This window comes from Oncorhynchus kisutch, linkage group LG4 (genome assembly GCF_002021735.2).
Source record: "Oncorhynchus kisutch isolate 150728-3 linkage group LG4, Okis_V2, whole genome shotgun sequence".
Lineage (NCBI taxonomy): Eukaryota > Metazoa > Chordata > Actinopteri > Salmoniformes > Salmonidae > Oncorhynchus > Oncorhynchus kisutch.
Genome location: NC_034177.2, coordinates 3,753,992 through 3,781,400, shown reverse-complemented (window position 1 = coordinate 3,781,400; position 27,409 = coordinate 3,753,992). Strand labels below are relative to the sequence as shown.

At 45.7% G+C, this 27,409-nt stretch overlaps 1 protein-coding gene across 1 annotated transcript in view; it reads left to right on the top strand.

The window, feature by feature from the left end:
* The window catches only part of LOC109884447 (ras-related protein Rab-6B), a 97,718-nt gene that overhangs the window by 59,217 nt on the left and 11,092 nt on the right, over nt 1–27,409 (top strand). Inside the window, exons 5-6 of the mRNA XM_031822320.1 lie at nt 5,670–5,763; nt 13,088–13,154. Of these exons, the coding sequence (XP_031678180.1) occupies nt 5,670–5,763; nt 13,088–13,154 (161 nt within the window). The remainder of the gene's footprint in view (nt 1–5,669; nt 5,764–13,087; nt 13,155–27,409) is intronic.

Below are 27,409 nucleotides of genomic sequence, written 5' to 3'. Positions count from 1 at the left end.
TTGACATGGTGTGTTGACATGGTGCAGTGTGTTGACATGGTGCAGTGTGTTGACATGGTGCAGTGTGTTGACATGGTGCAGTGTGTTGACATGGTGTGTTGACATGGTGCAGTGTGTTGACATGGTGCAGTGTGTTGACATGGTGCAGTGTGTTGACATGGTGCAGTGTGTTGACATGGTGCAGTGTGTTGACATGGTGCAGTGTGTTGACATGGTGCAGTGTGTTGACATGGTGCAGTGTGTTGACATGGTGTGTTGACATGGTGCAGTGTGTTGACATGGTGCAGTGTGTTGACATGGTGCAGTGTGTTGACATGGTGCAGTGTGTTGACATGGTGCAGTGTGTTGACATGGTGCGGTGTGTTGACATGGTGCGGTGTGTTGACATGGTGCGGTGTGTTGACATGGTGCAGTGTGTTGACATGGTGCAGTGTGTTGACATGGTGCAGTGTGTTGACATGGTGCAGTGTGTTGACATGGTGCAGTGTGTTGACATGGTGCAGTGTGTTGACATGGTGCAGTGTGTTGACATGGTGCAGTGTGTTGACATGGTGCAGTGTGTTGACATGCTTCCAAACCCAAAATGACATAAACAATCAACAATATCAAAAATCATGTTCAATCAACTGATTTCTATTTTTCTTTTCTACTTGTAGGCGACTGTCTGTATTCTGTCGCAATATATTTCATGATGTGCCAAATCGGTGATACAGTGCATTTAGAATAAACCACCTTACTGTTTGTTGCTTTAGGTGGTAATATCTCTCTAGAAGCTGATCCGAGATCAGCCCTCCCTTTCTTTCGATCCCTATCAGTATCGACACACGGCCCAACGACGCACCCAGTGACCGTTCTCTCGTGTGGTGTTTAGGGGAAACGCGTGTTCCGTCTTCGGACGTTGTAAAAGGAAAGATGGATCTTTAAAATAATAGTAAGCCTAAATTCCATCGCTATGGAAACCGGGCCTTAGTCCCACCCCCTCACTTCTTCCCATAGCCTTCTTTATTGTTCTGCTCTGCTCCCTGCTGTCTGCTCTCTGCTCTCTGCTCTCTGCTCTCTGCTGTCTGCTCTCTGCTCACTTCTTCCCATAGCCTTCTTTATTGTTCTGCTCTGCTCTCTGCTCTCTGCTCTCTGCTCTCTGCTCTCTGCTCTCTGCTGTCTGCTCCCTGCTCACTTCTTCCCATAGCCTTCTTTATTGTTCTGCTCTGCTCTCTGCTGTCTGCTCTCTGCTCACTTCTTCCCATAGCCTTCTTTATTGTTCTGCTCTGCTCTCTGCTCTCTGCTCTCTGCTCTCTGCTCTCTGCTCTCTGCTCTCTGCTCTCTGCTGTCTGCTCCCTGCTCACTTCTTCCCATAGCCTTCTTTATTGTTCTGCTCTGCTCTCTGCTCCCTGCTCTCTGCTGTCTGCTCTCTGCTCACTTCTTCCCATAGCCTTCTTTATTGTTCTGCTCTGCTCTCTGCTCCCTGCTCTCTGCTCTCTGCTCTCTGCTCCCTGCTCTCTGCTGTCTGCTCTCTGCTCTCTGCTCTCTGCTCTCTGCTCTCTGCTCTCTGCTCTCTGCTCTCTGCTCTCTGCTCTCTGCTCTCTGCTCTCTGCTGTCTGCTCCCTGCTCACTTCTTCCCATAGCCTTCTTTATTGTTCTGCTCTGCTCTCTGCTCTCTGCTCCCTGCTCTCTGCTCTCTGCTCCCTGCTCTCTGCTCTCTGCTGTCTGCTCTCTGCTCTCTGCTGTCTTCTCCCTGCCCCCCACCCCATTTTACAGTGATGTCAGTGTGAATGATCTGCCCAGAAACACGCTGATTGTTCTGTCGTTAAGTATTTACTGTCTGACAGCAGAGGTTGATTTTTCATCTCTACTTAAGCGTTTAACCCTATACTCAAGCGGCTGGTAGAGCGTATTGACAGAGAATCAATTTACAAGTTAGAGTGCCACACCGTGTTGTGTGTAAGAAAACTCAAAATCACTCACCGAAGATATTGGATAAGAGGCAGGAATTCAGTTGGTGATCAACGAATATTGCATCATTCCTGTTAGAAGAGACCTTGAAGAGTAGGAATATGTAAATAAATGGTTAAAATGTAAAAACCAGGCGCTTTATGTGTCAGTAAAAGTATGGTGAAACAAGAATAGGGTATGAAAAATACTGTTGTGAAAAATTTGATTTAATTGTTGACAAGATACTATTTTATGCAACATACATGAGTTAAACCACTTTTCATATCCACGGGGTCAATTAATAAATATTCAGTCTTGCATATAATATACATGTATTACCTCAAAATGTAGTCTGAATATGATTGAAGATAATTTGAAATTCAAGAAGAAAAAAAAATTGGGGGGGGGGAGATTGCACTATAGACCACTTGAAAACCCATTAATTTCAATGTAATTGCATACTCATGTTTGGACACTGACATTTGACTTCAGTCCTCATTTACCAATGCTTACCTACCTTATGAAAGCCATTGAAGCAGACCTAAAGTAAATGATACAATATGTTTTAGGATTAGCTAAAATGCTATGCAAATTACCATTCTGATGTGGAATTGCTATGAAACTCTGATGACTTCTCAATTTCCTGGTAGAGATCTGTAATTTCCAAATTAAACATTACATTTGTATAAAATAAAAAACAATGTGTCTTATTATTGTATTATCTTATCTTATTGAAGTTGTCAGGAATTCAAGGTTAAATCATTTTATGCACAAATATTGATATAATAACCATTAAATTGAAGTTAACTTGGAGTCAACTATGAGAAAAAAAAAGCATGCAATTAATTAAGGAAAGCATGCAATTAATTAGGATACAGATTAAATAAATGATGATGAACTTTACAGGGTGGTGAAAGTGCACGTCGATGAGTTTGATGCTCCTTGCCAATACATATTGAGATTCTTATTCTGGTGACATGATGATCGATCCTTGGCTGCCTTTTGACAAATAGAAATAAGGTCATCTATAAATAATCTCATGTAGACTCGCCTACCCGCACTGTATCTGCCAGCTGTTGGGCTAGAGACCACATGTCAAGGCCAGAGGAGGCACTTGCTATTTTTAACACAACAGTAAACTATCGATAGAGTTGAAAATGTGTTATTTATTTGAGACAAGAAAACTTATGCGGAATTTTTTTTTTATGGGCACTACCTCAATGTGCACTGCTTTTTATCTGCAACAAGTATGTTTGGTGGAAATACTACAGGTGGGAGCTACTGTAGATTCTTGTTCTTCTTCTTCTTCTGTATGCAGTGGAGCTGCCAAGCTAGGCTAGGCCTACGTCTCATGACAAATATATACTGTTGAAGTTGGAAGTTTACATACACTTGGATTGGAGTCATCAAAACTCGCTTTTCAACCACTCTACAAATGTCTTGTTAACAAACTGTAGTTTTGTCAAGTCGGTTAGGACATCTACTTTGTGCACGACACAAGTAATTTTTCCAACAATTGTTTACAGACAGATTATTACACTTATAATTCACTGTATCACAATTCCGGTGGGTCAGAAGTTTACAATCACTAAGTTGACTGTGCCTTTAAACAGCTTGGAAAATTCCAGAAAATGATGTCATGCCTTTAGAAGCTTCTGATAGGCTAATTGACATCATTTGATTCAATTGGAGGTGTAGCTGTGGCTGTATTTCAAGGCCTACCTTCAAACTCAGTGCCTCTTTACTTGACATAATGGGAAAATGAAAAGTGATCAGCCAAGACCTCAGAAAAGAAATTGTAGACCTCCACAAGTCTGGTTCATCCTTGGGAGCAATTTCCAAACACCTGAAGGTACCACGTTCATCTGTACAAACAATAGTACGCAAGTATAAACACCATGGGACCACGCAGCCGTCATACCGCTCAGGAAGGAGACGCGTTCTGTCTCCTAGAGATGAACGTACTTTGGTGCGAAAAGTGCAAATCAATCCCAGAACAACAGCAAAGGACCTTGTGAAGATGCTGGAGGAAACAGGTACAAAAGTATCTATATCCACAGTAAAACGAGTCCTATATCGACATAACCTGAAAGGCCGCTCAGCAAGGAAGAAGCCTCTGCTCCAAAACCGCCCTAAAAAAGCCAGACTACGGTTTGCAACTGCACATGGGGACAAAGGTCATACTTTTTTTTCCGTACTTTTTGGAGAAATGTCCTCTGGTCTGATTAAACAAAAATATAACTGTTTGGCCATAATGAACATCATTATGTTTGGATGTAAAGGGGGAGGCTTGCAAACCAAAGAACACCATCCCAACTGTGAAGCACGGGGGTGGCAGCATCATGTTGTGGGGGTGCTTTGCTGCAGGAGGGAGCTAAACTCACTATGTTTAAATCACAGACCATCCAGCCCAGACTGGTAGCTAAACTCACTATGTTTAAATCACAGACCATCCAGCCCAGACTGGTAGCTAAACTCACTGTGTTTATTTGCCAGCAGCATACCACCCTGGCCAGCAGCATACCACTCTGGCCAGCAGCATACCACTCTGGCCAGCAGCATACCACTCTGGCCAGCAGCATACCACTCTGGCCAGCGGCTTGCTTCTGAAGCTAAGCAGGGTTGGTCCTGGTCAGTCCCTGGATGGGAAACCAGATGCTGTTGGAGGGCCAGTAGGGGACGCTCTTTCCTCTGGTCTATCTTTTCATCCAAAAACACATATTTGTAACATTTTTCTACGTCTTTTCAATGTCTTTTTCTCTGAGCTGGCTGGGTTGTGTAGTCAGCCTAGCAGGACGCTGTAGTCTCCTCACCATACTGTTTGATTTTACTAGGTGTTCTTTGCCAGGGCCAAGGCAAATTTAATCAGCATTTGTAAACGCATGTGCCAGATTTAGCCAGCACGCTAATATTCAACTGTGGACCCCTCCTTCCATTCTGTGGACCCCTCCTTCCATTCTGTAGACCCCTCCTTCCATTCTGTAGACCCCTCCTTCCATTCTGTAGACCCCTCCTTCCATTCTGTAGACCCCTCCTTCCATTCTGTAGACCCCTCCTTCCATTCACAAGACCCCTCCTTCCATTCACAAGACCCCTCCTTCCATTCTGTAAACCCCTCCTTCCATTCTGTAGACCCCTCCTTCCATTCTGTAGACCCCTCCTTCCATTCTGTAGACCCCTCCTTCCATTCTGTAGACCCCTCCTTCCATTCTGTAGACACCTCCTTCCATTCTGTAGACCCCTCCTTCCATTCTGTAGACCCCTCCTTCTATTCTGTGGACCCCTCCTTCCATTCTGTGGACCCCTCCTTCCATTCTGTGGACCTGACACTCTCCCTTTCTCACGTTCCCAGGAACTCATGCATCGACAACATTTCATAGTAATAGGCAGTAATTAATACATTCTTCGGGCCACAACACCATCAATCAGCTTCACCATAGCTTAATGAACAATGTTAGATGTGCTGTTAGGTGAGTGCTGGTAGACAGTGCTGCTGGCTGTGGCTTGTTGTAGTCTGTAGACTACAGTACCTCACCATTGGGCACAAACTGGTTGAATCGACGTTGCTTCCACATCATAAACAAAAAAACTAATGTGATGACGTTGAATCAACGTGGGGAAAATGATTTTGATTTGCAAAATAAAGTCATCAACTGTTTGTTTTTTCCCTGGGTCACTGCTTATTTAAGATGTTATTCAGTCAGTGGTTTGATGTGGATTCCTGTCCTCTCCCCTCCCAGGCAGATCACCATAGAAGAAGGAGAACAGCGGGCCAAGGAGCTCAGCGTCATGTTTATTGAGACCAGTGCCAAGACAGGCTACAACGTCAAACAGGTTGGTGTTTATTGAGACCAGCGCCAAGACAGGCTACAACGTCAAACAGGTTGGTGTTTATTGAGACCAGCGCCAAGACAGGCTACAACGTCAAACAGGTTAGTGTTTATTGAGACCAGCGCCAAGACAGGCTACAACGTCAAACAGGTTGGTGTTTATTGAGACCAGCGCCAACACAGGCTACAACATCAAACAGGTTAGTGTTTATTGAGACCAGCGCCAAGATAGGCTACAACGTCAAACAGGTTAGTGTTTATTGAGACCAGCGCCAACACAGGCTACAACATCAAACAGGTTAGTGTTTATTGAGACCAGCGCCAACACAGGCTACAACATCAAACAGGTTAGTGTTTATTGAGACCAGCGCCAAGACAGGCTACAACGTGAATTTGCATGTCTGTATAATTTTCTTTCATGGCTCAGTCCATCTGAGTGTTGACAACATTTACATCTCTGTGTCGTATTTCTGCATGAACCACATATACTGATTATATCTGTCACTGTCAGTGCTGACAGGAAACAGTTCAGTGGCAGAGGGCATGACTGAGTCATTTTTCCCACGACTGACTTGTCCTTTGATTTATGAGTAATTAACAGTGACTAGTGTAAAGTGTTTGTAATCGAATATAGAAATGGGCTTTGGTTGGAATCAGGTCTATTACCACTAACTGCAGGAAGTCAGAGAGAGCAAGAAGTGAGATCGAGAGAGCTGGGTTGAGAGAGAGACGACCACTGCCTGATATCAATTAGTATCAATTGTACAAGGTTGTACCAATGGTCTATGAATGACACAGGCGAGCCAGCAGGGTTAACAGTGGGGTGTTTATCCTCTTTGTTTGATCATTTATGTTCTGGTCCCTTTGTTCCATTCGTGGTCCTGAAGTAATGCAGAACAATGGGTCATGTGTTTGCCTCAGTGCTGGGTGACAACGTGGTTCCCTTCACAGACACAATATACTGTTAACTTGTCTTTTATAAAACCCTTTATTAACTATATGAGAGAGAGAGAGAGATAGAGATGTTGTTACTGGGAAACGTTATGTTGTTACTAGGAAACATTATGTTGTTACTGGGAAACGTCACTGAGAAACGTTATGTTGTTACTGGGAAACGTTATGTTGTTACTGGGAAACGTTATGTTGTTACTGGGAAACATTATGTTGTTACTGGGAAACGTTACTGGGAAACGTTATGTTGTTACTGAGAAACGTTATGTTGTTACTGGGAAACGTTATGTTGTTACTGGGAAACGTTATGTTGTTACTGGGAAACGTTATGTTGTTACTGGGAAACGTTATGTTGTTACTGGGAAATGTTATGTTGTTACTGGGAAACGTTATGTTGTTACTGGGAAACGTTATGTTGTTACTGGGAAACGTTATGTTGTTACTGGGAAACACTATGTTGTTACTGAGAAACGTTACTGGGAAACGTTATGTTGTTACTGGGAAACGTTATGTTGTTACTGGGAAATGTTATGTTGTTACTGGGAAACGTTATGTTGTTACTGGGAAACGTTACTGGGAAACGTTATGTTGTTATTGGGAAACGTTATGTTGTTACTAGGAAACATTATGTTGTTACTGGGAAACGTTATGTTGTTACTGGGAAACGTTATGTTTTTACTGGGAAACGTTATGTTGTTACTGGGAAACGTTATGTTGTTACTGGGAAACGTTATGTTGTTACTGGGAAACGTTATGTTGTTACTGGGAAACGTTATGTTGTTACTGGGAAACGTTATGTTGTTACTGGGAAACGTTATGTTGTTACTGGGAAACGTTATGTTGTTACTGGGAAATGTTATGTTGTTACTGGGAAACGTTATGTTGTTACTGGGAAACGTTACTGGGAAACGTTATGTTGTTACTGGGAAACGTTATGTTGTTACTAGGAAACATTATGTTGTTACTGGGAAACGTCACTGAGAAACGTTATGTTGTTACTGGGAAACGTTATGTTGTTACTGGGAAACGTTATGTTGTTACTGGGAAATGTTATGTTGTTACTGGGAAACGTTATGTTGTTACTGGGAAACGTTATGTTGTTACTGGGAAACGTTATGTTGTTACTGGGAAACACTATGTTGTTACTGAGAAACGTTACTGGGAAACGTTATGTTGTTACTGGGAAACGTTATGTTGTTACTGGGAAATGTTATGTTGTTACTGGGAAACGTTATGTTGTTACTGGGAAACGTTACTGGGAAACGTTATGTTGTTATTGGGAAACGTTATGTTGTTACTAGGAAACATTATGTTGTTACTGGGAAACGTTATGTTGTTACTGGGAAACGTTATGTTTTTACTGGGAAACGTTATGTTGTTACTGGGAAACGTTATGTTGTTACTGGGAAACGTTATGTTGTTACTGGGAAACGTTATGTTGTTACTGGGAAACGTTATGTTGTTACTGGGAAACGTTATGTTGTTACTGGGAAATGTTATGTTGTTACTGGGAAACGTTATGTTGTTACTGGGAAACGTTACTGGGAAACGTTATGTTGTTACTGGGAAACGTTATGTTGTTACTAGGAAACATTATGTTGTTACTGGGAAACGTCACTGAGAAACGTTATGTTGTTACTGGGAAACGTTATGTTGTTACTGGGAAACACTATGTTGTTACTGAGAAACGTTACTGGGAAACGTTATGTTGTTACTGGGAAATGTTATGTTGTTACTGGGAAACGTTATGTTGTTACTGGGAAACGTTACTGGGAAACGTTATGTTGTTACTGGGAAACGTTATGTTGTTACTAGGAAACATTATGTTGTTACTGGGAAACGTTATGTTTTTACTGGGAAACGTTATGTTGTTACTGGGAAATGTTATGTTGTTACTGGGAAACGTTATCTTGTTACTGGGAAACGTTATGTTACTGGGCAACGTTATGTTGTTACTGGGAAACGTTATGTTGTTACTGGGAAACGTTATGTTACTGGGAAACGTTATGTTGTCACTGAGAAACGTTATGTTGTTACTGGGAAACGTTATGTTGTTACTGGGAAACGTTATGTTGTTACTGGGAAACGTTATGTTGTTACTGGGAAACGTTATGTTGTTACTGGTTAACGTTATGTTGTTACTGGGAAACGTTACTGGGAAACGTTATGTTGTTACTGGGAAACGTTATGTTGTTACTGGGAAACATTATGTTGTTACTGGGAAACGTTACTGGGAAACGTTATGTTGTTACTGAGAAACGTTATGTTGTTACTGGGAAACGTTATGTTGTTACTGGGAAACATTATGTTGTTACTGGGAAACGTTATGTTGTTACTGGGAAACGTTATGTTGTTACTGGGAAACGTTATGTTGTTACGGGGAAACGTCACTGAGAAACGTTATGTTGTTACTGGGAAACGTTATGTTGTTACTGGGAAACGTTATGTTATTACTGGGAAACATTATGTTGTTACTGGGAAACACTATGTTGTTACTGAGAAACGTTACTGGGAAACGTTATGTTGTTACTGGGAAACGTTATGTTGTTACTGGGAAACGTTACTGGGAAACGTTATGTTGTTACTGGGAAACGTTATGTTGTTACTGGGAAACGTTACTGGGAAACATTATGTTGTTACTGGGAAACGTTATATTGTTACTGGGAAATGTTATGTTGTTACTGGGAAATGTTATGTTGTTACTGGGAAACGTTACTGGGAAAAGTCACTGAGAAACGTTATGTTGTTACTGGGAAACGTTATGTTGTTACTGGGAAACACTATGTTGTTACTGAGAAACGTTACTGGGAAACGTTATGTTGTTACTGGGAAACGTAAAGGTAAAGGTAAAATAAAAAGGGGCCAGGGAGTTTAGCTCAGCTCAGCACCGTTGACAAACACTTGCCTTGAAACAACTCCAACTACAAACTGTCTGAAAGACTCGAGCAGATGGAGAGTCTCTGCAGGGTTGGGTTAATTTCAAAAATTGAAGTCAGTCAATTCAGCAGGTACATTGACATTCCAATTCAATCATTTTAAATTGATTTATTTTCAAGGACTTCTCAATAAACTGAAAAGGAGAAACTATTCATTTTCAAAAGTTGTTCCTTTTGAATCATTTCCTGAACTGACTGCTATTCAATTCTAATGGACCCCACCCCGGCTCTACCCCACAAAAAAAAAATCTCCAGGATGATCGATAGATCATCATTTTTACTATCTTTTCATCTCATAATTTCAACGGAACAATTCAGTTTGGATCCAGGCTGACAGCCAGAGCATCTGGCCTCTACTCTCTCCTCCACACATGTCTACAGGAGCCTCAGTGCTTCAACCGATAGAGCTATCCAAGCTGGATCACCAGACCTTCTGGCAGGATGGTCAAATGGTCTTGGTAATATTCAAAGTTGTGCCCACATGCCATTTCAAACAAAACTGTCGACACTGAAAATAACGAAGAAGATGAAGAACATTCTGTGGAGTCCGCAAGATAAGTAGAATGACTCAGCAGACATATTCAATAAGAACATTTATTCATTACTTATATATGTACACTTGAACAGTGATGGTCTATCATCCAAGTTCTGTCCAAGTATGAAATAAAAGTCAACTATAACTCCAGATCTTTGCAGATGTCGGCCTCGCCAAATACAGTCTTCAGTTCTCAGCAACAAATGGAAAGACTAAAATGTAATACTGTACCATCAGGCGTTATTACGTGGTAATTATATGGTAATTACATGGTCTTAATATAAAGCACCATTTACCTTTCCCAATTACACTATAGTACTAGATATCCAGCATCATTTACCTTTACCAATTACACTATAGTACTAGATATCCATCATTTACCTTTACCAATTACACTATAGTACTAGATATCCATCATTTACCTTTACCAATTACACTGAAATAATAGACATACAAACACGATCATTTACTTTTACTATTTAGAATTATAATACTAGATATCAAACAACATAATTTTACCTTTTAATCAGGTTCAATGTCAAACGATTAACACAGATTTTTCATTGCATAATATTAGGGCTGATCATTTCAACAGACACCAGTGATTAAGATGACATTTTAAACACAATATCCTATCAATACACCGTCTATCAGATCAAACCTGCCCTTCCACTGACATGGGAAACTTAATAGTCAAGGAACAAACCTGTGACTGTTGGTCGAATTGCTACATTTAAGAAGGCCTGTGAAGAACAAGGCCTGTGAAGAACAAGGCCTGTGAAGAACAAGGCGGGTGAAGAACAAGGCCTGTGAAGAACAAGGCCTGTGAAGAACAAGGCCTGTGAAGAACAAGGCCTGTGAAGAACAAGGCCTGTGAAGAACAAGGCGGGTGAAGAACAAGGCCTGTGAAGAACAAGGCCTGTGAAGAACAAGGCCTGTGAAGAACAAGGCGGGTGAAGAACAAGGCCTGTAAAGAACAAGGCCTGTGAAGAACAAGGCCTGTGAAGAACAAGGCCTGTGAAGAACAAGGCGGGTGGATCCATTTCACCAGTCGTCTACGTCCCATTGTCATCACCGATCCCCCTGATGAGACACTCAGTAGCCCACTGTGTGTACAGACACTGACTGACCCTGGTCTCAATGGGGTGGCAGTGTAGCCTAGTGGTTAGAGTGGTGACCGCAAGGTTGCAAGTTCAAACCCTTGAGCTGACAAGGTACAAATCTGTCGTTCTGCCCCCCCTGAACAGGCAGTTAACCCACTGTTCCTAGGCCGTCATTGAAAATAAGAATTTGTTCTTAACTGACTTGCCTAGTTAAATAAAGGTTAAATAAAAATGGGCCTGGGAGTTTAGTTCAACTCAGCACCGTTGACAAACACTTGCCTTGAAACAACAATTAACATAATTTTGTTGTTTTAGTATAAAATATGACCTGAGCAACTCTTGGGGTTGCTCAGGTCTCCAAATTATGTAAATACTCTTTTTAGTTTTAATGCACCTCATTGCTGGAACAGTCTACAAAACTCATTACAATTGCATGTTGTGTGGTGCTGCTCGTGCGATTTAACATCTTGATTGGGGACATTCTTATTGAGGAATGTATTTCTGGAATATTCTGTCGTGTTTTTTAAAATGTATTTTTATTTCCAATATATCTTGATTTGATTTTGGAAATAGATTTTTGTCTGATGAATTGTATATGCAGCGCTCCCTAGTGAATGAGACCCTGGTCTCATTGGTGCCTCCCTGTTTTTAATAAAGGAAATAGGAAATAGAATGCGATGATCCATCCCTCTTCCTCCTGTACTATGTTTCTCTGTAATTGGACTGGCAGTAGTCCCCAGAATGGGACCACAGAGAGGGTATGTCAACCTGGCTGTCCTCCAACCATCCGTCATGTGACTGACTGACTGTGTGAGTGCTTTCTGCCTACCCCTGGCCCCAGTGCATGCTGGTAGCTTCCTGTCTGAGCGAGTTGATTGGGTCCACAGGTGAAGAGGGTGGATGGATGAGACACACTCTCTCTCTGTTGGGGAGCGTATATGAGTCACAGTGTTCTGATTATCTCCCCCCTCTCCCTCTCCCTCTCCCTCTCCCTCTCCCTCTCCCTCTCCCTCTCCATCTCCCTCTCCCTCTCCCTCTCCCTCTCCCTCTCCCTCTCCATCTCCCTCTGCCTCTGCCTCTCCCCTCTCCCTCTCCCTCTCCCTCTCCCTCTCCCTCTCCCTCTCCCTCTCCCTCTCCCTCTCCCTCTCCTTCTCCCTCTGCCTCTCCCTCCCCCTCTCCCTCTCAATCTCCCTCTCCCTCTCCCTCTCCCTCTCCCTCTCCCTCTCCATCTCCCTCTCCCTCTCAATCTCCCTCTCCCTCCCCCTCTCCCTCCCCCTCTCCCTCTCAATCTCCCTCTCCCTCCCCCTCTCCCTCCCCCTCTCCCTCTCAATCTCCCTCTCCCTCTCCCTCTCCCTCTCCCTCTCCCTCTCCCTCTCCCTCTCCCTCTCCCTCTCCCTCTCCCTCTCCCTCTCCCTCTCCCTCTCCCTCCCCCTCTCCATCTCCCTCTCCCTCTCCCCCTCCCTCTCCCTCTCCCTCTCCCTCCCTCTCTCCATCTCCCTCCCCCTCTCCCCCCCCTCTCCCTCTCCCTCTCCCCCCCTCTCCATCTCCCTCTCCCTCCCCCTCTCCATCTCCCTCCCCCTCTCCCCCCCTCTCCCTCTCCCTCTCCCTCCCCCTCTCCATCTCCCTCTCCCTCCCCCTCTCCATCTCCATCTCCCTCCCCCTCTCCCCCCCTCTCCCTCTCCCTCTCCCTCCCCCTCTCCATCTCCCTCTCCCTCTCCCTCCCCCTCTCCATCTCCCTCTCCCTCTCCCTCCCCCTCTCCATCTCCCTCCCCCTCTCCCCCCCCTCTCCCTCTCTCTCTCCAGCTGTTTCGGCGTGTGGCGTCTGCCCTTCCCGGGATGGAGAGCATGCAGGAGACGAGCAAGGAGGGAAGTATCCTTTCACTGCACTTAGTCCTCAGCTCAAAAAAAAGTAATGGTTTATTTAGCCATTCTGACTGCGTTGAAAAGGTTTTAAAAACAAGTTTAAAATGATTGTTTTTTTTTGCCTGAGAACATGTCCTATTTACCATATTTGTTGGTCAGGGTTGGGGAAGAATGTGTGTGAGATTGTAAGTACTTTAGGAACAGCCACCTAGTCTTTACTGAGGAGATCCACTCTGAATCAAATGTTGTTCTCTGAGACCGCCCGGAACATGGTCCTGTTTACAAGATAACAGTATACAGTAAATTAGTACAATCAGACTCTGTAAATATTACATTGACATTTTTGTCATTTAGCAGACTCTCCTATCCAGAGAGACTTACAGTAGTGAGTCATTTAGCAGACTCTCTTATCCAGAGAGACTTACAGTAGTGAGTCATTTAGCAGACTCTCTTATCCAGAGAGACTTACAGTAGTGTGTCATTTAGCAGACTCTCTTATCCAGAGAGACTTACAGTAGTGAGTCATTTAACAGACTCTCTTATCCAGAGACTCTTACAGTAGTGAGTCATTTAGCAGACTCTCTTATCCAGAGACTCTTACAGTAGTGAGTCATTTAACAGACTCTCTTATCCAGAGACTCTTACAGTAGAGTCATTTAACAGACTCTCTTATCCAGAGACTCTTACAGTAGAGAGTCATTTAACAGACTCTCTTATCCAGAGAGACTTACAGTAGTGAGTCATTTAACAGACTCTCTTATCCAGAGACACTTACAGTAGTGAGTCATTTAACAGACTCTCTTATCCAGAGACTCTTACTGTAGTGAGTCATTTAACAGACTCATGCTCTACTAACTGACTGAGCAACACGGACTTAAGTGCCCTGATTGAAAAAGATTGTCAGGCTCAGGAAAATACATATTGTTTTAACTAGGTTGACCTTAGTAGTTGGCCTTTTTCTCAAACCTCTCTGTACTTTTTAAAATTATTTTATTTCACCTTTATTTAACCAGGTAGGCAAGTTGAGAACAAGTTCTCATTTACAACTGTGACCTGGCCAAGATAAAGCAAAGCAGTTCGACACATAAAACAACACAGAGTTACACATGGAGTAAAACAAACATACAGTCAATAATGCAGTATAAACAAGTCTCTATACAATGTGAGCAAATGAGGTGAGATAAGGGAGGTAAAGGCAAAAAAAGGCCATGGTGGCAAAGTAAATACAATATAGCAATTAAAACACTGGAATGGTAGATTTGCAGTGGAAGAATGTGCAAAGTAGAAATAAAAATAATGGGGTGCAAAGGAGCAAAATAAATAAATAAATACAGTAGGGGAGAGGTAGTTGTTTGGGCTAAATTATAGATGGGCTATGTACAGGTGCAGTAATATGTGAGCTGCTCTGACAGCTGGTGCTTAAAGCTAGTGAGGGACATAAGTGTTTCCAGTTTCAGAGATTTTTTGTAGTCATTGTCAGTGAACCTCTCTGGTCTCCTGTCTGAAGCCCAAGGTTCTCCAGAAATACACTCCGAACAGTGGTGGAGCTCTATCTGTGTTCTTCTGGTCCTCGTCCAATTAGATGAGCTTGCTGCGTGACACGCTACTAGACGGCTAGCTGTGTTTGAGCTGTGGGGCCTGACAGGCTCTGTGTGGGTCGGGTTGAGAGGGTGAGGATGTAGGCAGCTGCTGGGGTTCGGGAAGTGGCTTCGTCTCGCCTCGTCTCGGCTGGGCTGTGTGATTTAATGTAGTGACAGGAATCGTCCGCCATCAGTCATCAGTGAAGTCACGGCAGCGAGCTAAAACCTTTATAGTGCACTATGGGCCCTGGTCCAAAGTAGTGCACTATCAAGGGAAGAGGGTTCAGTCCCCTACATCAGTCCCCTACATCACTCCCCTACATCAGTCGCCTACATCAGTCCCCTACATCAGTCCCCTACATCAGTCCCCTACATCAGCCCCTTACATCAGTCCCCTACATCAGTCCCCGACACCGCCCCCTACATCATACCCCTACATCAGTCCCCTACATCAGTCCCCTACATCAGTCCCCGACACCGCCCCCTACATCATACCCCTACATCAGTCCCCTACATCAGTCCCCTACATCAGTCCCCTTCATCAGTCCCCTACATCAGTCCCCTACATCAGCCCCTTACATCAGTCCCTTACATCAGTCCCCTACATAAGCCCCCTACATCAGTCCCCTACATCAGCCCCCTTCATCAGTCCCTTACACCAGTCCCCTTCCTCAGTCCCCTACACCAGTCCCCTACACCAGTCCCCTACATCAGTCCCCTACATCAGCCCCCTACATCAGCCCCCTACATCAGTCCCCTTCATCAGTCCCCTACCTCAGTCCCCTACATCAGCCCCCTACATCAGTCCCCCACCTCAGTCCCCTACATCAGTCCCCTACATCAGTCCCCTACATCAGTCCCCTACATCAGTCCCCCACCTCAGTCCCCTACATCAGTCCCCTACATCAGTCCCTTACATCAGCCCCCTACATCAGTTCCCTACATCAGTCCCCTACATCAGTCCCCTACATCAGCCCCCTACATCAGCCCCCTACATCAGCCCCCTACATCAGCCCCCTACATCAGTCCCCTACATCAGTCCCCTACATCAGTCCCCTACATCAGCCCCCTACATCAGACAGGGAAATTACATACGTCCCCTACATCAGCCCCCTACATCAGTCCCCTACATCAGTCCCCTACATCAGCCCCCTACATCAGCCCCCTACATCAGCCCCCTACACCAGTCCCCTACATCAGTCCCCTACATCAGTCCCCTACATCAGCCCCCTACATCAGCCCCTGACACCGCCCCCTACATCATACCCCTACATCAGGCAGGGAAATTACATACGTCCCTTACACCAGTCCCCTTCATCAGTCCCTTACACCAGTCCCCTACACCAGTCCCCTACACCAGTCCCCTTCCTCAGTCCCTTACACCAGTCCCCTACACCAGTCCCCTACACCAGTCTAATTTATTTCAGCAGAGGATTTTATGCAAAGTGACTTATGAGTTATGTATGCATACATTTTCATATGGGTGATCCCAGCAGAAATCAAACCCACAATCCTGGCTTTTAAAAGCACCATGCTCTACCAACTGAGCCAGAGAGGACCTGGAGCCATGCTCTACCAACTGATCTACAGAGGACCATGTTCTACTAACTGAACTACAGAGGACCATGCTCTACTAACTGAACTACAGAGGACCATGTTCTACTAACTGAACTACAGAGGACCATGTTCTACTAACTGAACTACAGAGGACCATGTTCTACTAACTGAACTACAGAGGACCATGTTCTACTAACTGAACTACAGAGGACCATGTTCTACCAACTGAACTACAGAGGACCTGGAGCCATGCTCTACCAACTGAGCCACAGAGGACCTGGAGCCATGCTCTACCAACTGATCTACAGAGGACCATGTTCTACCAACTGAACTACAGAGGACCATGTTCTACTAACTGAACTACAGAGGACCTGGAGCCATGCTCTACCAACTGAACTACAGAGGACCATGTTCTACCAACTGAACTACAGAGGACCATGTTCTACTAACTGAACTACAGAGGACCATGTTCTACCAACTGAACTACAGAGGACCTGGAGCCATGCTCTACCAAATGAACTATAGATGACCATGTTCTACTAACTGAACTACAGAGGACCATGTTCTACCAACTGAGCCACAGAGGACCTGGAGCCATGCTCTACCAACTGAACTACAGAGGACCATGTTCTACTAACTGAACTACAGAGGACCATGTTCTACCAACTGAACTACAGAGGACCCTGGAGCCATACTCTACCAAATGAACTATAGATGACCTGAGCCATGCTCTACCAACTGAACTACAGAGGACCATGCTCTACTAACTGAACCACAGAGGACCTGGAGCCATGCTCTACCAACTGAACTACAGAGGACCATGCTCTACCAACTGAACTACAGAGGACCATGTTCTACTAACTGAACTACAGAGGACCATGTTCTACTAACTGAACTACAGAGGACCTGGAGCAATGCTCTACCAACTGAACTACAAAGGACCGTGTTCTAGTAACTCAACTACTGAGGACCATGTTCTACTAACTACAGAGGACCATGTTCTACTAACTGAACTACAGAGGACCTGGAGCCATGCTCTACTAACTGACCTACAGAGGACCGTGTTCTACTAACTGAACTACAGAGGACCATGTTCTATTAACTGAACTACAGAGGACCTGGAGCCATGCTCTACTAACTGAACTACAGAGGACCTGGAGCCATGCTCTACCAACTGAACTACAGAGGACCTGGAGCCATGCTCTACCAACTGAACTACAAAGGACCATGTTCTACCAACTGAACTACAGAGGATCATGTTCTACCAACTGAACTACAGAGGACCATGTTCTACCAACTGAACTACAGAGGACCATGTTCTACTAACTGAACTACAGAGGACCATGTTCTACTAACTGAACTACAGAGGACCATGTTCTACCAACTGAACTACAGAGGACCTGGAGCCATGCTCTACCAAATGAACTACAGAGGACCATGTTCTACTAACTGAACTACAGAGGACCATGTTCTACCAACTGAGCCACAGAGGACCTGGAGCCATGCTCTACCAACTGAACTACAGAGGACCATGTTCTACTAACTGAACTACAGAGGACCATGTTCTACCAACTGAACTACAGAGGACCTGGAGCCATGCTCTGCCAAATGAACTATAGATGACCTGAGCCATGCTCTACCAACTGAACTACAGAAGACCATGCTCTACCAACTGAACTACAGAGGACCATGTTCTACTAACTGAACTACAGAGGACCATGTTCTACTAACTGAACTACAGAGGACCTGGAGCAATGCTCTACTAACTGAACTATAGAGGACCATGCTCTACCAACTGAACTACAGAGGACCATGCTCTACCAACTGAACTACAGAGGACCTGGAGCCATGTTCTACCAACTGAACTACAGAGGACCATGCTCTACCAACTGAGCCACAGAGGACCTGGAGCCATGTTCTACCAACTGAACTACAGAGGACCATGTTCTACTAACTGAACTACAGAGGACCTGGAGCCATGCTCTACTAAATGAGCTACAGAGGGCCATGCTCGACCAACTGAACTACAGAGGACCTGGAGCCATGCTCTCATAAATGAGCTACATAGGACCATGTTCTACCAACTGAACTACAGAGGACCTGGAGCAATGCTCTACCAACTGAACTATAGATGACCTGAGCCATGCTCTACCAACTGAACTACAGAGGACCATGCTCTACTAACTGAACCACAGAGGACCTGGAGCCATGCTCTACCAACTGAACTACAGAGGGCCATGCTCTACCAACTGAACTACAGAGGACCATGCTCTACCAACTGAACTACAGAGGACCTGGAGCCATGCTCTACTAACTGAACTACAGAGGACCTGGAGCCATGCTCTACCAAATGAACTATAGATGACCTGAGCCATGCCCTACCAACTGAACTACAGAGGACCATGCTCTACTAACTGAACCACAGAGGACCTGGAGCCATGCTCTACCAACTGAACTACAGAGGGCCATGCTCTACCAACTGAACTACAGAGGACCATGCTCTACCAACTGAACTACAGAGGACCATGTTCTACTAACTGAACTACAGAGGACCTGGAGCCATGCTCTACTAACTGAGCCACAGAGGACCTGGAGCCATGCTCTACCAACTGAACTACAAAGGGCCGTGTTCTACTAACTGAACTACAGAGGACCATGTTCTACCAACTGAACTACAGAGGACCATGTTCTACTAACTACAGAGGACCATGTTCTACTAACTGAACTACAGAGGACCTGGAGCCATGCTCTACTAACTGACCTACAGAGGACCGTGTTCTACTAACTGAACTACAGAGGACCATGTTCTACTAACTGAACTACAGAGGACCTGGAGCCATGCTCTACTAACTGAACTAAAGAGGACCGTGTTCTACTAACTGAACTACAGAGGACCATGTTCTACCAACTGAACTAGAGAGGACCATGTTCTACCAACTGAACTACAGAGGACCATGTTCTACTAACTGAACTACAGAGGACCTGGAGCCATGCTCTACCAACTGAACTACAAAGGACCGTGTTCTACTAACTGAACTACAGAGGACCATGTTCTACCAACTGAACTACAGAGGACCATGTTCTACTAACTACAGAGGACCATGTTCTACTAACTGAACTACATAGGACCTGGAGCCATGCTCTACTAACTGTCCTACAGAGGACTGTGTTCTACTAACTGAACTACAGAGGACCATGCTCTACCAACTGAACTACAGAGGACCTGGAGCCATGCTCTACCAACTGAGCCACAGAGGACCGTGTTCTACTAACTACAGAGGACCATGCTCTACTGACTACAGAGGACCATGTTCTACTAACTACAGAGGACCATGTTCTACCAACTGAACTACAAAGGACCTGGAGCCATGCTCTACCAACTGAACTACAGAGGACCGTGTTCTACTAACTGAACTAGAGAGGACCGTGTTCTACTAACTGAACTACAGAGGACCATGTTCTACTAACTGAACTACAGAGGACCTGGAGCCATGCTCTACTAACTGAACTACAGAGGACCTGGAGCCATGCTCTACCAACTGAACTACAGAGGACCATGTTCTACTAACTACAGAGGACCATGCTCTACTAACTGAACTACAGAGGACCATTCTCTACTAACTGAACTACAGAGGACCATGTTCTACTAACTGAACTACAGAGGACCATGTTCTACCAACTGAACTACAGAGGACCTGGAGCCATGCTCTACCAACTGAACTACAGAGGACCATGTTCTACTAACTACAGAGGACCATGTTCTACTAACTGAACTACAGAGGACCATGTTCTACTAACTGAACTACAGAGGACCTGGAGCCATGTTCTACCAACTGAACTACAGAGAACCATGTTCTACAAACTGAACTACAGAGGACCATGTTCTACTAACTGAATTACAGACGACCATGTTCTACTAACTGAACTACAGAGGACCTGGAGCCATGTTCTACCAACTGAACTACAGAGGACCATGCTCTACCAACTGAACTACAGAGGACCTGGAGCCATGTTCTACCAACTGAACTACAGAGGACCATGTTCTACTAACTGAACTACAGAGGACCATGCTCTACCAACTGAACTACAGAGGACCATGTTCTACCAACTGAACCACAGAGGACCATGTTCTACAAACTGAACCACAGAGGACCATGCTCCACTAACTGAACCACAGAGGACAATGTTCTACCAACTGAACCACAGAGGAAGTCTGCTGCCTGTTGAGACGTTTTTTTTGTTCACAATAAATGTGTCAGCAAAGCTTCAATCTGGTCAACAGCATCTTGGCACCAGAACAATGTTTAATGCACTGAAGTGCCTATTAGGACAAACTAACCCACTAGACTGTAGTGCTGGCTGGTTGCCCCCCCTCCACCATCCAACTCTCCACTTCTAGTGCCAGGCACATTGTCAACTATCCTTGAATATTCAGAAGCCTTTAATCGGCGTTTGCATAGTTTTGGTGTCAAAAAATGTGTCCAGTTGCCTTTGTTTTTATTAAATTAATACAGACCAACTGGATAGTTGAGAGTTATATTTCTGTTCTCTTCCTGCTATGTTCTGCTCTGTTCACTTCCTGCTCTGTTCTCTTCCTGCTATGTTCTGCTCTGTTCTCTTCCTGCTATGTTCTCTTCCTGCTCTGTTCTGCTCTGTTCACTTCCTGCTCTGTTCACTTCCTGCTCTGTTCTCTTCCTGCTCTGTTCTGCTCTGTTCTCTTCCTGCTCTGTTCTGCTCTGTTCTCTTCCTGCTCTATTCTGCTCTGTTCTCTTCCTGCTCTGTTCTCTTCCTGGTCTGTTCTGCTCTGTTTTCTTCCTGCTCTGTTCTCTTCCTGGTCTGTTCTGCTCTGTTCTCTTCCTGCTCTATTCTGCTCTGTTCTCTTCCTGGTCTGTTCTATTCCTGCTCTGTTCTGCTCTGTTTTCTTCCTGCTCTGTTCTCTTCCTGGTCTGTTCTGCTCTGTTCTCTTCCTGCTCTGTTCTGCTCTGTTCTCTTCCTGCTCTGTTCTGCTCTGTTCTCTTCCTGCTCTATTCTGCTCTGTTCTCTTCCTGCTCTGTTCTCTTCCTGCTCTGTTCTGCTCTGTTCTCTTCCTGCTCTGTTCTCTTCCTGCTCTGTTCTGCTTTTCACCTAAAATGACTTACCCAAATCTAAGTGTCTGTAGCTCAGGACATGAAGCAAGGATATGTATATTCTTGGTACCATCTGCTGCAGTAGTCTAATTAACGGTCTGGACCTTCTGTTTGTCTACTGCAGTAGTCTAATTAACGGTCTGGACCTTCTGTTTGTCTGCTACAGTAGTCTAATTAATTGTCTGGACCTTCTGTTTGTCTGCTACAGTAGTCTAATTAACGGTCTGGACCTTCTGTTTGTCTGCTACAGTAGTCTAATTAACGGTCTGGACCTTCTGTTTGTCTGCTACAGTAGTCTAACAGTCTGGACCTTCTGTTTGTCTGCTACAGTAGTCTAATTAACGGTCTGGACCTTCTGTTTGTCTGCTACAGTAGTCTAATTAACGGTCTGGACCTTCTGTTTGTCTGCTACAGTAGTCTAACAGTCTGGACCTTCTGTTTGTCTGCTACAGTAGTCTAATTAACAGTCTGGACCTTCTGTTTGTCTGCTACAGTAGTCTAATTAACGGTCTGGACCTTCTGTTTGTCTGCTACAGTAGTCTAATTAACAGTCTGGACCTTCTGTTTGTCTGCTACAGTAGTCTAATTAACAGTCTGGACCTTCTGTTTGTCTGCTACAGTAGTCTATTTAACGGTCTGGACCTTCTGTTTGTCTGCTACAGTAGTCTAATTTCCTCAATGTTTCCACCCCAATCCCGGATCAGATAATTACCTTAATCTCCGTCCCTGTCTGTGTTTTCTCCGGATTTTAATTCGTTTTAATGGGCTCGGGAGGTTGAAGATGTCTGAGGTGGTGGAGGAGAGGAGGATGAGGTGAAGGAATATAGGGACCCTGCTTTATGACAGGGCATCAGGGTGACACTGATGTCCTTCCCTCCTCCCCTGTCCTCCTCTCCTCCAGGCCCTCTGTGTCTCTGCTGACATTATATGTGATTCCCAAATGGCAGCCTTTTCCCTACGTAGTGCACTACGTTTTGAGCAGGGCCCATAGGGCTTTGGTCTAAAGTAGGGTACTGCGTAAGGAATAGGGTCGAATACAAACAGTGTAGCTATTCCCGCCGCAAGGCAATCAAACAAGCTAAGTTTCAGTATAGAGACAAAGTAGAGTCGCATTTCAACGGCTCAGACACGAGAGGTATGTGGCAGGGTCTACAGTCAATCACGGATTACAAAAAGAAAACCAGCCTCGTTGCGGACCAGGATGTCTTGCTCCCAGACAGACTAAACAACTTCTTTGCTCTCTTTGAAGACAATACAGTGCCACTGACACGGCCTGCAACCAAAACCTGCAGACTCTCCTTCACTGCAGCCGACATGAGTAAAACATTTAAACATGTTAACCCTCGCAAGGCTGCAGGCCCAGACGGCATCCCCAGCCGCGTCCTCAGAGCATGCGCAGACCAGCTGGCTGGTATGTTTACGGACATATTCAATCAATCCTTATCCCAGTCTGCTGTTCCCACATGCTTCAAGAGGGCCACCATTGTTCCTGTTCCCAAGAAAGCTACGGTAACTGAGCTAAACGACTACTGCCCCGTAGCACTCACTTCCGTCATCATGAAGTGCTTTGAGAGACTAATCAAGGACAATATCTCCTCCACCCGACCTGACACCCTAGACCCAATCCAATTTGCTTACCGCCCCAATAGGTCCACAGACGACACAATCTCAACCACACTGCACACTGCCCTAACCCATCTGGACAAGAGGAATACCTATGTGAGAATACTGTTCATCGATTACAGCTCAGCATTTAATACCATAGTACCCTCCAAGCTCGTCATCAAGCTCGAGACCCTGGGTCTCGACCCCGCCCTGTGCAACTGGGTACTGGACTTCCTGACGGGCCGCCCCCAGGTGGTAAGGGTAGGTCACAACATCTCCACCCCGCTGATCCTCAACACTGGGGCCCCACAAGGGTGCATTCTGAGCCCTCTCCTGTACTCCCTGTTCACCCACGACTGCATGGCCATGCACGTCTCCAACTCAATCATCAAGTTTGCAGACGACACTACCGTGGTAGGCTTGATTACCAACAACGACGAGACGGCCTACAGGGAGGAGGTGAGGGCCCTCGGAGTGTGGTGTCAGGAAAATAACCTCACACTCGGACAAACTGAAATGGTCCACCCACACAGACAGCGTGGTGAAGAAGGTGCAGCAGCGCCTCTTCAACCTCAGGAGGCTTGTCACCAAAAGCACTCACAACCTTTTACAGATGCACAATCGAAAGCATCCTGTCGGGCTGTATCACCGCCTGGTACGGCAACTGCTCCGCCCACAACCGTAAGACTCTCCAGAGGGTGGGGAGGTCTGCACAACGCATCACCGGGGGCAAACTACCTGCCCTCCAGGACACCTACACCTCCCGATGTCACAGGAAGGCCATAAAGATCAACAAGGACAACAACCACCCGAGCCACTGCCTGTTCACCCCACTATCATCCAGAAGGCGAGGTCAGTACAGGTGCATCAAAGCTGGGACAGAGAAGACTGAAAAACAGCATCTATCTCAAGGCCATCAGACTGTTAAACAGCCATCCCGAAAATTGAGTGGCTGCTGCCAACATACTGACTCATCTCCAGCCACTTTAATAATGGAAATTGGTGTAGAAAATGTATCACTAGCCACTTTAAACAATGCTACTTAATATAATGTTTACATACCCTACATTACTCATCTCATATGTATATACTGTACTCTATACCATCTACTGTATCTTGCCATCTTTATGTAATACATGTATCACTAGCCACTTTAAACTATGGCACTTTTCTGTTTACATACCCTACATTACTCATCTCATATGTATATACTGATACCATCTACTGCATCTTGCCTATGCCGCTCTGTACCATCACTCATTCATATATCATTATGTACATATTCTTTATCCCTTTACACTTGTGTGTATAAGGAAGTAGTTGTGGAATTGTTAGTAGGATTACTCGTTGGTTATTACTGCATTGTCGGAACTAGAAGCACAAGCATTTCGCTACACTCGCATTAACATCTGCTAACCATGTATATGTGACAAATAACATTTGATTTGATTTGAGACAGGCCCTCTGTGTCTCTGCTGACATATGTGATTCCCAAATGGCAGCCTTTTACCTGTGTAGTGCACTACGTTTTGAGCAGGGCCCATAGGGCTTTGGTCTAAAGTAGGGTACTGCGTAAGGAATAGACACACACATCCTTTGACTTCATGGAATGTGAGCCTGTGTTGTTACAGAGACCCCTCTGGACAGTATCGATCTCCCTACTGGGGAAGAGAGAGGCCTCTGGACAGTATCGATCTCCCTACTGGGGAAGAGAGAGGCCCCTCTGGACAGTATCGATCTCCCTACTGGGGAAGAGAGAGGCCCCTCTGGACAGTATCGATCTCCCTACTGGGGAAGAGAGAGGCCCCTCTGGACAGTATCGATCTCCCTACTGGGGAAGAGAGAGGCCTCTCTGGACAGTATCGATCTCCCTACTGGGGAAGAGAGAGGCCCCTCTGGACAGTATCGATCTCCCTACTGGGGAAGAGAGAGGCCTCTGGACAGTATCGATCTCCCTACTGGGGAAGAGAGAGGCCCCTCTGGACAGTATCGATCTCCCTACTGGGGAAGAGAGAGGCCTCTCTGGACAGTATCGATCTCCCTACTGGGGAAGAGAGAGACCCCTCTGGACAGTATCGATCTCCCTACTGGGGAAGAGAGAGGCCTCTGGACAGTATCGATCTCCCTACTGGGGAAGAGAGAGACCTCTGGACAGTATCGATCTCCCTACTGGGGAAGAGAGAGGCCTCTCTGGACAGTATCGATCTCCCTACTGGGGAAGAGAGAGGCCTCTCTGGACAGTATCGATCTCCCTACTGGGGAAGAGAGAGGCCTCTCTGGACAGTATCGATCTCCCTACTGGGGAAGAGAGAGGCCTCTCTGGACAGTATCGATCTCCCTACTGGGGAAGAGAGAGGCCTCTGGACAGTATCGATCTCCCTACTGGGGAAGAGAGAGGCCTCTGGACAGTATCGATCTCCCTACTGGGGAAGAGAGAGGCCCCTCTGGACAGTATCGATCTCCCTACTGGGGAAGAGAGAGGCCTCTCTGGACAGTATCGATCTCCCTACTGGGGAAGAGAGAGACCTCTGGACAGTATCGATCTCCCTACTGGGGAAGAGAGAGCCCCCTCTGGACAGTATCGATCTCCCTACTGGGGAAGAGAGAGACCTCTGGACAGTATCGATCTCCCTACTGGGGAAGAGAGAGGCCCCTCTGGACAGTATCGATCTCCCTACTGGGGAAGAGAGAGACCTCTGGACAGTATCGATCTCCCTACTGGGGAAGAGAGAGGCCTCTGGACAGTATCGATCTCCCTACTGGGGAAGAGAGAGGCCTCTCTGGACAGTATCGATCTCCCTACTGGGGAAGAGAGAGGCCTCTCTGGACAGTATCGATCTCCCTACTGGGTAAGAGAGAGACCTCTCTGGACAGTATCGATCTCCCTACTGGGGAAGAGAGAGGCCCCTCTGGACAGTATCGATCTCCCTACTGGGGAAGAGAGAGGCCCCTCTGGACAGTATCGATCTCCCTACTGGGGAAGAGAGAGGCCCCTCTGGACAGTATCGATCTCCCTACTGGGGAAGAAAGAGACCTCTCTGGACAGTATCGATCTCCCTACTGGGGAAGAGAGAGACCTCTGGACAGTATCGATCTCCCTACTGGGGAAGAAAGAGGCCTCTGGACAGTATCGATCTCCCTACTGGGGAAGAGAGAGGCAACATCCATGAGAAGGAGACATGATGAGGGGAAGGGAGGGGCACAGGGCACATGCATGTTCACTTCTTAAGTGGTTAAGGAAACTCGCTAAGTATGCATGGAAGTACACTTCTTCCATGATTAAGGAAACTCGCTAAGTATGCATGGAAGTACACTTCTTTCATGATTAAGGAAACTCGCTAAGTATGCATGGAAGTACACAAAGCCAACACACACATGCACACATAAGACATGTACCCTCAAGCCCAGTGGTCCTTGAGTGACAATAAACATAACATGCCAGCTCTGCTTTTTCCTGTAACAGTCCACCAGGGATTTGGTAGTTAAAACATTCAAACACAGACAGAAGTTCTGAACGATCGACCGTTTTGCCCTATATCTTTGGGGTGGGGGTGGGGTGGGGGTGGGGGGGGGTGGGGGGGGGGGGGGGGGGGGGTGGGGGGGGATAGATATTTATATTTACGAGATCCAGTTGTTGTAATTGCCTGTTTGAAATGGGGGCAGGGTGTGTTTTGGGATGAGAGAAGGGTGGGTCATCCTGAAGTGTGTGATTTACTATCGGTGTCAAGGCCTGAGGCACGGACCTCCCCTCTGTTTCTAGTATGGAGCAATCTCTTCTATTGCTTTAGGCCCTGGCCTGCATATAAAATCTGCGCTGCAGAGAGGGAGAGGAGAGGAGGAGGTCTCTGTGCAAGGCAGCCTTCTGATGGAACAGGGTCGTCCATGTTAATAGGAATCTGAAAAACAGCCTGGTTTCTAGCTCCTCTGAGACCCTGTGTGTCCCAAATGGCACCCTATTGCCTTTATAGTGCACCCTATTCCCTTCATAGTGCACCCTATTGTCTTCATAGTGCACCCTATTGCCTTTATAGCGCACCCTATTCCCTTCATAGTGCACCCTATTGCCTTCATAGTGCACCCTATTCCCTTCATAGTGCACCCTATTCCCTTCATAGTGCACCCTATTGCCTTCATAGTGCACCCTATTGCCTTCATAGTGCACCCTATTCCCTTCATAGTGCACCCTATTCCCTTCATAGTGCACCCTATTCCCTTCATAGTGCACCCTATTGCCTTCATAGTGCACCCTATTGCCTTCATAGTGCACCCTATTCCCTTCATAGTAAACCCTATTGCCTTCATAGTGCACCCTATTGCCTTCATAGTGCACCCTATTCCCTTCATAGTGCACCCTATTCCCTTCATAGTGCACCCTATTCCCTTCATAGTGCACC